The sequence below is a fragment of the Astatotilapia calliptera genome, chromosome 1 (genome assembly GCF_964374335.1).
Source record: "Astatotilapia calliptera chromosome 1, fAstCal68.1, whole genome shotgun sequence".
NCBI lineage: Eukaryota > Metazoa > Chordata > Actinopteri > Cichliformes > Cichlidae > Astatotilapia > Astatotilapia calliptera.
Genome location: NC_137422.1, coordinates 18,457,777 through 18,472,617, shown reverse-complemented (window position 1 = coordinate 18,472,617; position 14,841 = coordinate 18,457,777). Strand labels below are relative to the sequence as shown.

The following is a 14,841-nucleotide window of genomic DNA, read 5'->3' as shown; positions in this document are numbered from 1 at the left end:
ATCTAGTTCCTTATTGGCGAGACACTATAGGGTGTCATTATGTCTGTGTGCCACACCCTCTGCTCGATAGCTCTCATTACAAGGTGAACTTTCTCTCAGGTATGTTTGGAGAGTTTCAGGTTTTGAGAGTTGAAGTGCTCAACATACAAGCACACCTGACTATTCTGAAATGAACAAATATGTTTTTGTTTGTTTTACAGGTCAGAGTATTGACTGTTAATTTATGCATAGGAATGAAAATCTAATATAATGAAAACATGTCCAGAGTTTTCCCTCTCTTACTGAACTGTGGCTTTTTGCACTCTTGAGTGGAGAGCTATTGACCCGTATCATGTTGTAGCTTCCAAACACCTGTTTCTTTATTTCTCTGTGTTTCTTTCATTTTTTCAGTCTAGCTCAGCTGAAGCAGGAGTTGCAGACAGATGAGCTCTGGACATTAACACAGAAAGTCTGGGGGATTTTCCCATATGTCTTTGAGTCCTGGCTATGTGGAGTAGAGTGGTTGGCTGGGATGGTGGTTATTCTCCAGGGAGTGCATTCCAGAGCTTTTGCATCATGTGAAAGTCAGCCTTTGCTGCCCCTTTGTCACTGTTTAGCTTTGCTGCCAGGAGGAAAAACAAACAAGATTGATTTTATTTTTGTAAAGCTTGAAAGCACAACTTCGTCCTATTTGGAACAAGTATGGGACAGAAGCTATTTTCAACTGCTCCTGTATTCATAAGGGGTCACCACAGATAGCTCTGCGTGTTTTATTTGCCAGATTTTCTTTTTCTTTTTACAGCTGATGCCCTTCCTGACCAAACCCCAAAGAGATTTGTGTCTCCTCCCGGGATCAGTGGCAGGATATATTTTACAAATTGTTCTGTCATCTCTTTGAACAACTTGTAAAATACTCAAATGTCTGAGAAGATTGAGTACAGAAGATAGATTTGCTAGGTATATTTCTGACAGTCGCATATGTTTAATTTAATTTTATAAATCTGTTGAACGTCTATTGAATTTGTTATAAATTCTATTAAAATCTCATAAATGAGCAAATAGCTTTATAAATATCTGCATTAAATATTATTTTCATGCGCAACAATGTGTCTGTGGCTGCAGAGATGCTGCCTTGTGCTATCAGCTTTTATGCCAGGAGAGGGCGCTGTCTCCTCAATAATGTGGTCTGTCCTTTGAAAATCTACGTAAATCTATTTATTTAGAAAGCCGTTTCTGTATTGAATTAAAGGATTAAAATAAGAGTAAAAGGGCAGAAAAACATATCTGGGATACATCACATGCATCACTGAATAAATGCTGACGGATTTTTGGATGTTGTGGCAATAGAAAAAGCCCATTGATACATGGGTTGATGCCACGTGCATGAATTAGTTTAAATGAAGGGAAATTCAGCCTCGGTATAGCCTAAACAGGACCTACTAACCCGCCTGGCTGCTTTTCAGATGATTTGTGATTAAATAGCAGTTTGGGGACTTTTGGATGATACAATCAACATGGCAGCCGCATTTCGCATATGAGTGGTAATCCCTTTCTTTCAGTTTCAGGGAAAGAAAAAGTAAAGATAAACGTGTTTGTCATAAAAAGAACAAATCAAGTTTTTCTACATGTAATTCCTACAGCACCAAAAGATGAGACTGTTTGGCCAAGCATGCTTAAGCAGTTTAATTAGATACACTACTTTTTAAAACTGCTAATAGTGATTCAGTCCACATCTTTTGATTGATGTTGTTTTAGAAAAATTAAACTTCATTCTTAAGCCCCAATTTCACCTGACACCTGCGTCAGCATACCAGCGTGTCAGTGGCTGACAACATGTTTATCTGAACGGGTCATTTGATGAATTTGTTAAAGTCAGTCACACCAGGCTTGTCCCATTAACACTTAGAAGAAAGATAGCTAACAGACTCAGTGCTTCAGTGTATATTACAAAGTGTGGAGTGGACTTCTCGTACTCTCTATGTCCCCACTTTATGGATGGATGGATTGGTGGATGGATTTAGCCCACAGTGACATACGTGAATAATCATGTATCAACATTGCAGCGCAACTCAAAAACACAGAGTTTTATAGATTCCTGACCGTGTAGCCCTAAAAGTTGTGCTTATTTCTGTGATGTGCAGTATAATTTGCTGACAAACTGGCAAAAGAAGAGCAGGGAGGATTCTTGCTGACAAAAAGACGGGGAAAAACATGAAAGAGTCCTTTTCCATGAAGTGTGTGTGAGTGTGTGTGTGTGTGTGTGTGTGTGTGTGTGTAGCGCTTAAGTGGTTTTACTGACACAAAGCTTTCTCATGCATAATTTATATTACACCCATACTTCTGTGAGGGGAGGTGGGCACTAACTTGATTTTTTAGAATTACTTTTTTGGCTGAGGAAAAGCAGAGGACACACGCACACTCACACACAGATGCAGTTTCTTAAAGTGTAATAAGCGATGGTCCGTTAATAATCATTCTTAACTTCCCAGATGGCTTTCTACAACAAATTCGCCAGAGTGGGTGTGCGAGGGAGGAGGGGTTAAAGACTGGGAGGGTGTAGATTGCAGACAGAGCGGTAGTGGGGTTGGCTGGATTGTGATATCGACAGATGTCTAGAAAATTGTGTGAGGGGCACTCGTCGGATAGTCTACAACACACGGACCCCAGGCTGCACCTCGGAGAGCAGGGGCGGAATCTGCAGCTGTCACTCCAAAAAGCCTTACCTCCATTACCACATCCAGCCACAGATTGCAAAAGAAGCCGAGCTGGTTACGCACTAGAAATACAGGTAAGTGTCGTCACAATGATTTTTTTTAAAAATGATTTCATTTTTTAAAATGTTTTATATTGAATTTCGAGCAGTGCGATGTTGTAAAAAAGAAAGAAAGAAAGGTCATCCTACCTGTGATGAATCTAGTTTATCTGCTTTTATCATTCCCGCTGTGCTGCTTTTTTCTTTATTTTTATAGACTGCAGCTGAAAATGTGTTTAATAAAGGGAAGACTTTTTTTGTTCTCAGTTGTTGAATCAGCGTCTTCCAGGCAAGAAGCGCTTTTTAAAAAGTAGGCCAGGCGCTTGAAATCCTTCTGCCATTATAACGAAACCGCAGAACAAAGTTGTTAGTGTGGACGCAGTCAACACATTGTTGTAGAGAATTTCTTATTTTTTTGCACGCTTATGTGCGCGAGAGGCATTTTCAAAGCAGCTGGACACACAAAAAAAGAAGAAGGGCAGAGCAGCTGAGGGAAGCGGTGGGTGGGTGGGTGGCTTTGAAAAGGGGGGATGGATACCCCTCTATAGCTTTTATCCTTCAAATCTTCCAGCATAACGTTAAATCCACCTGGTTATAGCGACTAATTGAAGTCCGCACTAAAGTAGGTCCCGAGCCTGGGGTCGTCTTTTTTTCCCCTGTCAACTTTGTCCAAACCGTTACTTTTATCGGGATGTAACGCCTAGCGAGGAATCACAGTCCTTTGTTACCGGCCGGCACATGCTGCCGGTTACATGCACGCCTCCTTTATCTTCCCGGTGTTTTAGCGTGAAGAATTTTATCTACTTTTTGACCAACTGGAAAATCGGCTTTACACAGTAATAAACTGTTACATTGGATTATTTCAGTGGTCTGAAATATGAAGTCTTCCCACATTATAAAATTTTGCTTTGTCTGACTGGGAGGCCCCGTGACACTGGGAACATGAATGGGCGAATTAAAAATAAATAAATAAATAAATAAATATCCTCACGAACACGATCAGGCACATAATACAAGTAAGATAGAAGCGAGTGGAATAGAATTAAAAAAAAAATAAATGCACTTTTTATTTTTTATTTTTTGTTGTTTTAATTGGAAGGTTTATAGAATCCAAATTGCTATATTGGGTTGGCTCTCCGGTATGTGTCGCATCCTGTCATTAATGCCCTCCTGCAGCACTATGGACAGTTCCACTATGGTTGTTCGTACCTGTGCCAACATGCTTCACTGCAGGTGAAAACTCCAGCATGTGGCAGTTTTGCAGGAAAAAAATCAATCAATCAAACAAACAAACAAGAACGCTGAACAGTATTTCTGCCTTATTAAATGAAAATGTTCCATGTAAAAAAAAATCTGTCTGTATCTTTAGTGGGAATCAGGGTGTTTAAGTACTCCACTCTTATGAATAATTTAGGCCTGTATTCAGAAAGTCTGCAAGGTTCGCTGAAAACCAATTGCAGGGATGAAACTGAGCTCCCAGTTTTGCTTTAAGGAACGTATGTGGCAATCATTACACTTCACTTCCTCCACAGTCAAAGCATGATCACACGGAAGTACGTGTCTGTAACATATTTTCTGTACTGGCAGAATGACAGTTGTGGTTTGTGCTGAAAATCCACATTTTTCAGCTAGTTTAGATGAATGGATATAACTACAAACTCTGGGTGATCGCTGCCTGCATGCTGGGAAACTTATGACGCTACTGAGGGAGAAATAGTTGTGCATCTACATCATAGATGTTCAACTCAGACTTGTGGGTTCACTTGGCGCTGATCCTCACCACGCATTCCTTAAAGGGTAGTGGGTCTGCTTGGTTGCCTGATCTCACTGAGGTTCCCATGCGCTGACATTGGTTTTCCAGACAAATTGCAAATGGCAGACATCATTTCCTAATTGAACTTCTGGTTTACTTTAACATAAGACACTTCTTTACTGAAATGAAAGCGCTTCTTCATTTAGTTCTCCTTATATTCCCTCTAGTCATTTAAATGTAATTTCATTAAATTTAGAACACTATAGAACATTATATGCTTCTATTAGATCTAAGAAAAGCTTCAAAACTATGGCATTTCTGCTTTCCGTGTATTTAGTCTAGACATACTAGATTATTTTCATCCATTTAGTGGAATGTTTTAGTTTGTATGGTTTCCTTGTGTGTGCAAGGACTTTTGATCCACAACCCAGGGATGGGGTCACATCTGGGGTACTGGGAACATGAACATATATTAGACTCCCCCTGAACATGAACTTAACATTTACGACTAAATAAAAAGGCCAAAAACCAATCAATTTCTTATTTTTTCCTCTAGGAAACATCATGGGAGGCAAGCTGAGCAAAAAAAGAAAAGGATATGATGTGAGCGATCCAAAAGACAAGAAGGATGAATCCCCTGCAACAGTTGCAAGTGCAGACAACTCTGCTAAAGGGGAAGGTGGAGCCCCGCCTACAGGAGAAGAGACAACAGCAGAGGCAGGCAACGTAGAAGACGAAAAGGCTGTGACAGCAGAGGCAGCGGTACCTCAAGAGTCCGAAGCACCTGAAACATCTGAGAAGGAACCAGCAGCACAATCAGATCCCCCAGCTGTGGAAGAACCAGTAGCATCCACTGTTAAGGAACCAGTTGCAGCAGCAGCGCCAGAGGATGTAGCTCCAGTTGTAGAGGAACCAGTCGTGGCAGCAGATGAAGCCGCTACAGTAGCAAAAGAACCAGTTGCGGGAGCGGATAAAGCAGCTCCAGTTGTAGAAGAACCAGTTGTGGCAGAGGAGGAAGTAGCTCCAGTGAAAGAAGAACCAAGTGCAGAATCAAAGGGGCCAGCTCCAGAAAAAGAAGAAGCAACTGTAGTATTGGAACAAAGTGCAGCAGTACAAGAGCAAGCTCCAGAAGACCTTGCAGTGGCTGCTGTAGCAGAGAAACCTTCTGCCCCAACATCAGAAGAATCTGTGCCAGTCGAAGCTGAACCCAAGTCTGAAGAGGTCCATGAAGAAGAACCTGTTGCAGTCGCTGAATCTGTGTCAGAGGCCACCAAAGAGCCAGAGCCCATCCCAGAGACTGAGCCTGAAGCTACTGTGGAGGAGACCGTGGTCTCTGCAGCTGTCCCTGAGCCTGAACTGGTGGCTGAGCCAGCAGCTGAACCAGTGCTGGAGTCAGCCACAGAACCAGAGGAAGAGCCCAAGCAAGAGCCAGAGCAAGCAGCAGAGCCAGAGGCGGAGCCAGAGAAAGAAGAAGAGCCTGAGCAAGTACTGGAGCCAGAACTAAAACAGGAACCAGAGCCAGAGATTGTGGAGACAACAGAACCTGAGCCTGAAACAGAACAAGCCCCAGAGGCAGAGCTGGAACAAACATCACAGCCAGGACCTGAGCAAGAGGCTGAGGCTTTGAAAGCTGCAACAGAGGATCAAGTGGAAGAAACTGAAGCTGAGCCGGCTGTAGCCACTTCTGACGTGAGTGAAGTGGCGACTGTGGGAGGAGACTCTTCTGATGTCACGGAGGCTACTGCAGAGGATACCCTCACTGATCAAGCTGCAAAAGAGGAATCTTTTACACCAGAAGCTCCCAGCACTGAGGTGCCAGATGAGCTCAAGGAAGCAGAACTTGTATCTGAGGTTGTCATCGCCTCTGCGTGCGAAGCTGCTGTCGAATCTGAAAAGGCAGCTGAGCCCTCCGTGGAAGCAGTGCCTCAAGCAGAGCCGGAGGTGGAAAAGAAGTTGGAAAATGGAGATTTAAAGAGCCCCTCTGTTACCGAGGATGCAATTCCATCTGTGAATGGGGAGTGTAGAGATCCTGACACTGCCATGGCCACACAGGCAGAGGAATGTGTTAATGGGGGTGAAATGCCAGAGGAGATCCCTATCAAGGAGCCGAGTGACCTTGAACTGAAAAAGGACTTGAACCTGAGTGGGGATGGTCCAGAATTTCCTGATGCAGTCTCAGACATGGTGGATGGCCTGAGCACTGAGGTCACTCAAGAAGCTTAAAAGCAGGAAGCATCATTCAAATCAAGTATAATCCCCCCCGTGGTGCAAGAAAGCCGTCGAGGTATCACAAACACAGCTATGCTTTCTGAAATGCTGTAATCACTGCAATCTCTTTAGTGGCAACTCAGGCAAAAAGGATGCTTTCTCTTGAGTAACCAAAAACGAAGCCCAACCACTTGAGGATAGAGGGACACAGGGAGATATTTATAGTGAGATGGAAGTGCCGTGAAGAGACTGAAGTTTGGAATTCGAGTACTGAAAGGCAGTGAAGCTGGACAGCTTGGCAAAAAAAAAAAAAAATACTGGACAGCAAAAACGACATTGTTCAGTAAAATAAAGGAATGTGTCTGTGTGTGTGAGGCCGATGAATATTACAAAGTGGCTTAATGGAAAATCTGTCATTATTAGTATATTATTTGATTTTAGAAACTCAAATATCCTTTCTATTACTATATGCAAAGACGTGATGTGTTTTGGCCTTTTATAGTAATGGTACCTGTAAGGATTGTTTAATTAAAACCAATTGTTCAGAATAGAGAATAAAAAGAGACTGTTTTAGTCTACAGTGATCTTCTTTTTCTTTCAAACGTTCTCTCAGCATCAAACGCATCTGAGGCCTTGGGTTACTAATATTAATAGTACTTTAAGCTGTGACTCAGATCATCCGTCATTCTTCTTTCTTTTACTTTAAAAAAAAGAGAGTTAGATAACAAATATTACGCTTGTGGATACGAGCCCATTTGGTTTGTGTGTCACAAAATCTACTTCGAATTCAATTCAAAGACTTTTTATGAATCATTTGCCTCAAATGGAAATGTTCTAGACATCCATTACATAATTTCATGCATTTTTTTAAAAAACATTCACTCTGGCCTGGTGGAAATGTTGTAATTTGCAGCTGATTTCTAAATTTCTTTTAGGGTTGAGCAAGGCACTGACCCAACCAGCTCTATAAAAATCTATATTTGAATTGTAGTTTTGCTGCATTTGCAAGAGCGGCAGAGCATCAATATTTACACAACATCAAAAGGGTCTGTTTATTTAGGCTCCGCCTCTACAGGTCAGTGGGTTAGAGCTCAGTCGATTATTTATGTCCACACAGGGCAATGTCCTTTAGGTCACTAGCTGGTGGAATATTTTCAGTTATTGTATGCAACCGGCACGTCACAACTGAGCAAATAAAATGATATCACCGCACACGGTCTATCTTCTGAGTTAACTGTTGCCTCTATCTCTCTGATGTCACCATGGCTTTTGCTGAGGCCATACCAGCACACCCGGCTAACATTTCACAGATCCATACCGGCAAAAGGGGAACTAAAGAAGGGGGGATGGGCAGGGATACTTGCAGGAGGCAGAGAAAGGGAAGAGGGGGAAGGGGAAGAGTGTTGTGGGATGAAAGCCATTGCTATCATGAAGGGAAAAAAATGGCATTCTCTGCTTTTTCAGTTTGTAGTTCACATATTAAAATGACCAAAACAATAAATTCAGGGCAGGGATAAACGTGCTTTGACACTTATCGGAGGCCTTCTTGTAGAAAGCTGCCCTCTCCTGCTGCTCACACTGTCACACCAGACAGTTGTTGCCGTGCAGGTGTTAACGCACATACATTAACATGAGGCAGCAAAATGAAATTAGCGTTTCTGTGCATCTGTCAGTACATGCATGTAAAGTGAGGAGGAGGGCGAGTATGTGTTCTGTGCGTGCGGAGGGGAGCATTAGTGGAGTATAGTGATCCAACCTTGGAATAACTAATGGACTGTGGGTCAGAGCATGAGAAGAGATCTGATAACAGAAGCTTCCCATAAAAGCAGCTCCTTCAAGTGTCCATCCCAGATGTCTCTAGACTGTTAGAAAACAAATCCAGTATACTCCAAGGCAGCAAATTTATGATAGGAATGCTGTGGAGTGGGTTTGGGGGTATAAATTGGAATTTGCTGGCAGGTTTTTTGTCTTCCTTGTGGAAAAATCAGGTCAAAATACCATTTATAATATTTATGACTTTTAAAGTAATTAGTACAACTCATGATGTATTTCCTAAAAAGACAGTTTGGCAGGACCATGACTGACCCCTGCTAACCTCCATGGATAAAGGTTTGGGGGAGGCTGACAAAGAGAATGGTAACAGCAAAATTTAGACTTCTATTACTGCATATTAATTAGTATGACTAAGGATTTACCAGATTTCATGTTTGAAACATTATCCCAAAGCCTCATCACTTCCACATTTCCCTGCAGTTCACTTTCCTTTTCTCGTGTGTGTGTTTGTGTTGAAGAACAGGGTACTTGTCCTTTGCATGTTGATTTAAACACTGCCTTAAAGTTGCATAGCCGTGAAAGGCCAGCTGCACTGCCTAGTTACCCAAACACTATGGTCTCTATACGCAAGGTCCTGCACAAAGCTCGGACTGTGTCTCAGCTTCTTTTTTCCTGGTGTGAAGACTAGCCTCCAGGCTTTATCTATCCCCAGCTGAGATGCAAAAGGAAGAAGGAAACAAACTAACTAAAAAGGCCTAGTCCAAAGGCTATATTATAAGGATTTCCATGAAGCACCAAACTACCAGGTTTAAGTGTTGTTGCATGCACCCATATACTTTATTTTAATGGATGTTTTGTTGTTACATCAAATTGATGGAGGAAGGCCAGCATTAACTATACAACAATTAGCATAACTTCCTCATGACTTTATTGTGGCTGTGACCCTTCAGATAAAGCGGCGTCCAGATTTTTGTTTAAAACTTGGCTACTTAGTGTTATCAGCAGGAGTTCATTAGAAGAAGACTGAAATAAATGAAGATGGCATTATTATTATATCATAAAAAACTCAAAGATGTAAAAGACCTTGAAAACTATACTCTTTCCCCCCATGATCCAAAAATGGCAAAAAGAATAAATACATGAAAAGACGTGTTGATTTTGACTGTTTAACCCTCGTTGATATCCATGCTATACACTAAGCTTCAGAGACAAGAAGCAAGAACCAAGTCACCACTTTATCTGAAAGGCCGCAAACATGAAACCACAAGGAAGTTATGTTTAGTTCATCGTGGTAGCAACATTTGGTATTATAGGCCATTACTGCCATTACTGCTGAGTTTTTTTTAAAGCTGGTTCCATGAACTAATGATGAATGATGAGCTCATTCCAGCCTGGATGTCCTCAATGTAAAGTATTAATACATTTGTGACAGAGTCAAGTACAAATGAGTGCCATCGTGATCATTTTGGCTTAACTTGATTGAAGTCCTTTACATTATGACTGGATAAGCATGCAGTCATACTGCATTAAAATTTTAGATATTTAGATAATTAATGTTAAATTAATTTTCATCATGTCTTTTTTGGAAGCCTCTTAAAACGTTTTCAGATCTGTAGGATTTTCCAACTCTGGTGTCAATAATTGGACAGTCAAGAAGTATTGGCTTGCTTTACTTCAGTAAAAGTAGCAATATCAAAGTGCCAAAATACTTATAATCACAAAAGTATTTTACTGAAGGCTAAGCACTTACGCACTGGTTTAAACAGTACATGGCAATGTGTGATCTTCTCATTTGTTTGTGTGTAACCAAAGCTACAGTGTGGTACAGTATCTCTCAAATGTAGTAAAACAGAATGAATCCTGTGAAATAATACAAAACTATACATAAGTATAGTTGAGGAAATATAATGCCAGATATAAGTATCTATCTAAATGTATGTTAACCTATAAATCTATGTAGCTTATATCACCTCAAACCCTGGTAATATATGGCTGTGATTAATATATTTCAGAGCCTTTACTTTGCATACAAACATGTCTGACTCTTCACAGACTGTCACTCACGACAAATTTGCCTGAGGCAATATTTAACAGTTTCCACTCCTGTTCCTATCTAGAGGGCAGATATATTTAATGACTCCACTGTTCTGTGTGCTTCTGAGACACAATCTGTCTTTTAATTACCAGAAAGAGGATGTGAGAGTGTGACGGAAGACAACTCAGACTTCTGAAATACTTTGTGTCTGAGAGATATTCTTTTCCTCATTCCATTCACTCAGCTGGCTCAGAGATAACATGAGTCAGGTGGCCAAATTACAGCGACAGCTGATCACTATTTATTATTCAAACACCAGGGCATCAGAGCAGAAGTACAGACGGGAAAACATACACAAGACAAACAGTTCACTCTTCCCTTTTCACTATCTCTCATCCCACACACACACACACACACACACACACACACACACACACACACACACACACACACACACACACACACACACACACACACACACAAATGCACACAAATACTGTTGTCTACTGCTTTTACAATTATGGCTGTACAGAGACTTCCTCACTTTCCCTTTATGTTCTCTAAAAACAGTCAGTCAGGAAAACATGCACTAACTGAAAATGCAGCTTGCTTCAGACTCTGCTGACATAAGCGAGCTATGATACAGTATGTCCATTTTTCTGCTGCTCTCTTGTTCTCTCTTTTACTCTCACTGTATGTCTTGTGCAAATAATCGGCATTACTGTCTCCTCTCCTTTCTCCTCTGGACCTGCAAATCCTTTTAGCCTTCTCATCACACACTCTCTCTCTCTTGTTCTGTCTCTGGTTCATCCTCCTACCCCCAAATCCATCCATCTGGACATGTGCCCTAATGCTGTCATTGTATCAGGGCGGCCAGAAGCCTATTAGACAGAGCTTGGTGGTAGTAAGGATCAATATTGATCCATGAGGTTAGTCTAATGGGCACTGAGAGCACCAGTGATTCCCCTCTGTCTGCTCAGAGATCCCATCACCCCTAACTCCTCACACATGCACACTTTCTCTTCCTCTCTCTCAACCATGCACACAGACAAAAACGCTGCTTTCTATTCTACTCTGCTGATGCAGCTGCTGCGCTGAATGAGCACTTTAAAGCTGCCCATTTCTGCCTGTGAGTGTGTGTGCATGTTTGAGGAGTAAAACTGACCATAAAGATTTATGTAAACCCTAGCTACATAAACATATAAGGGCATGTGGTTTTTCAGCTGTATCTAAATTTATTTCCTTTTAACAAACATTCCAGACCTTTGAGACAATAACAACCGGAAGATTTAGAGCCCCATGTGGAAAAGCTGCTCTAGTACCACGCATAGTTTGACAAGAACTAAAACCAGCACAAAAACAGAAACCTATTTAGGCTATGACATCACAAAATAAAGCAGGCATCAGCATCAATGCCATCTCAATTTTCATTTTGGCTCAACCTCTGCTGAAGTTTTTACTGCTCAGGCTGTTGAATCAGCAACTACTCAGGGCTGCCGTGCTTGCTGGACAGCACCAAAATTAAAATTTGGGTGGTATCACTCGTTCCGGTGGTAAAGTGGGTTGTCCACCAGTTGAAGGTTGGTGGATTGATCCTCGGATAATCCAGTCCGCATGTTGAGGTATTCTTTGGCAAAATACTGAACCACGAGTTGCACCTGATGCAACCATTGGAGTGTGAATGTTAGATAAAAGCCCTTAAGCATAGATAGAAGATAAAAGTGCTTCATGAATGTGTGTGTGAGTGAATGAGACTTGTAGAAGGAAGTTCTGAGTGCAAAAGTAGAAAGGTACTGTATAAGCACATATCCATTTAGCATTTAAACACCACACCCACCCAAGTGTTTTTGCAGACCATGTAAGAATCTTTATTACGACAGTGCCTTGCAACAGAAGATACCAGATATCAGAAGATGGTGAAGAAGATCTGAGCTTTGTGACACCTTGCCACAAAGCTCAGATCATGTCACCAAGAGCCCTGAGCTGACTGTTACTTTGATTTAGAGCTATATAAATAAAATTGAATTGAACTGAATCTCAGACTGGTTTCTTCAACATGACAATGAGCTCACTGTACTCAAATGGCCTCCACAGTCACCAGATCTCAGTTCAACAGATCAGCTTTGAGATGTGCTGGAAAGGGAGATTTGCATCATGACTGTGCAGCCAGCATCGGTAGCATCGTGTGTTGCTATCATGGCAGTATGGATCTCTATATTTAGGTGATAACACAAATTTTAAGATCTGCATTTATAACTCAGTTTGAATTCAGCTGCTGTAGAAGAAGCACTTCAGCATGAGGTGATCTTACAGTTTTTCTCGATTGCTTAAACACTATAACCAGGCCTCTAAACTAAAATTTCAAAACCGTAACGCTATTGTTCAAAAAGCTCACCCATTTCCCTGAACTATAAACACTATTCCCTGCTTTGACACATGACTCAAATTTGATGAACTGCTACTGCAAAACTCTACACACAAATCCCTACATTTTACAGTGCTTACACCATGTAGTCATTTAGAAAGCACTAGCATGCAATAATGTTAACTTAAGTCAGCATAGCTTGAGCTCAATTAGCACACAATTAACCAGGTGGAAACACTAGGAGTCAAAATTTAGCACACACCAATCAGAACCTGCGATAGATAGATAAAAGGGCCAAAGTCAGCTCATTCAGGTTTGAAACAATGGATCCAAAGAGATGCAAAGGAGAGTGATTGAGGATGATCATCTTTTTCGAGGCATAAATGCCATCAGCCTCTCCACAATTGACCGCATCCTCCGAAAGAATCAATTCCGGATGAAACAGGCATACCGAGTCCCTTTCGAACGAAACTCTGACAGAGTGAAAAACCAACGTGTGGAATATGTTCAGGTATGAGTTTTGATACTGTATAAAGTATTGTGTACCATCACAGCATGGCAGTTTATGCTGCCATTTCAGCACTCTTGAACTGTGGTTCAGGGTACCGATTGACTCTACTGTGTTATGTGTTTTGCAGAGAATCTTTGAGATTGAAGGACGGCCTGTGCGCCATGAAATAATCTTTGTGGATGAGGCAGGTTTTAACCTGACCAAAAGAAGGAAAAGGGGGAGGAACATAATTGGCCATCGGGCTATTGTAAATGTCCCTGGTCAGCGTGGGGGGAATGTCACTATGTGCGCAGCCATCAGCCAACGAGGGGTACTCCACCGCCATGGCGTACTAGGACCCTATAACACTATGCTTCTCCTTGCTTTTCTTGATGGTTTAAGACAACATATGTTCCAGCTGGACTACAGGGAACCAGCACAGCCAGAGCAGCCTCACTACGTTGTTGTGTGGGATAACGTCAGCTTCCATCGCGCTGCTCTGGTTCGTGACTGGTTTACCAATAACCCAAGGTTTTCTAATATCTTTCTGCCTGCATACTCTCCCTTTCTAAACCCGATAGAGGAGTTATTTTCGGCATGGCGGTGGGAAGTGTATGACCGAGAACCTCATGTCCATGTTCACCTCCTTCAGGCCATGGAAGAGGCCTGCCTAGACATATCAGTAGATGCATGCCAGGGGTGGATCAGGCATGCAAGAGGATTTTACCCCCGCTGCCTGGCTGGGGCCAATATAGCCTGTGATGTGGATGAGATTCTCTGGCCTGACCCAGACCAAAGACAAGATGCTGAGGTGGGATAATGTTTCTGGTGTGTGTTGTACTGTATAGTACATGAATGACAATGTGCCACTGTACATACATTGGTTGCGTCTTTTGTGTTTATCATGTGACAAGGGTTTTGAAGGGGAGAACCATAAGCAACCTATTTGTTTTGGAACTATTGTTTTGAATTAATTGTACCAGTGTGCAAAACTCTGTTGTAGTGTGTGTGTTTTTGAGGGCTTGTGTTTGATGTCTGTGGGCAAAGTTTGGTTTTTCAGCAAGAGTGAATAGTTTTGGGTGTAGAGCTTCATTTTGACCTGGAAATAGGATGTTTGGGAAATTGAGTGAGATGTTATGGATTTGTGTTTACTGTTGTGAGGATATGAGGCGTAGTTTCAGGAAATGTGTTTTAGCAATCGAGAAAAACTGTAATTATGTTTTAAGTTTTGTGCTGTAAAACAAATCTCAATATCAACTTGCTTTTAAATAACAAAGTCATAACTTTGACGTAAGTCATGAAAATACAAATAAAAAGATAAATATGTGTTCTTATGAAAACAACAACAACAACAACAACAACAACTGTAAGCTTATTTATTTTCCATCCATTTTCTTCTGCTTTTTTAATTCAGGGTCATTGGTGGGTCGCCGAACTGTCGTAGCGGCAACACACAGATGCAGAAGCATTCACACCACAGGTTAAC

At 41.5% G+C, this 14,841-nt stretch overlaps 1 protein-coding gene across 1 annotated transcript; it reads left to right on the top strand.

The window, feature by feature from the left end:
* The first annotated feature begins 1,964 nt into the window (after positions 1-1,964).
* On the top strand, positions 1,965-7,270 carry LOC113021391 (uncharacterized). Its single transcript, XM_026166039.2, has 2 exons — positions 1,965-2,767; positions 5,041-7,270. Exon 2 carries the CDS (start codon positions 5,049-5,051, stop codon positions 6,705-6,707), a length of 1,659 nt encoding a protein of 552 aa, XP_026021824.2. The 5' UTR covers positions 1,965-2,767; positions 5,041-5,048; the 3' UTR covers positions 6,708-7,270.
* Positions 7,271-14,841: the final 7,571 nt, after the last annotated feature.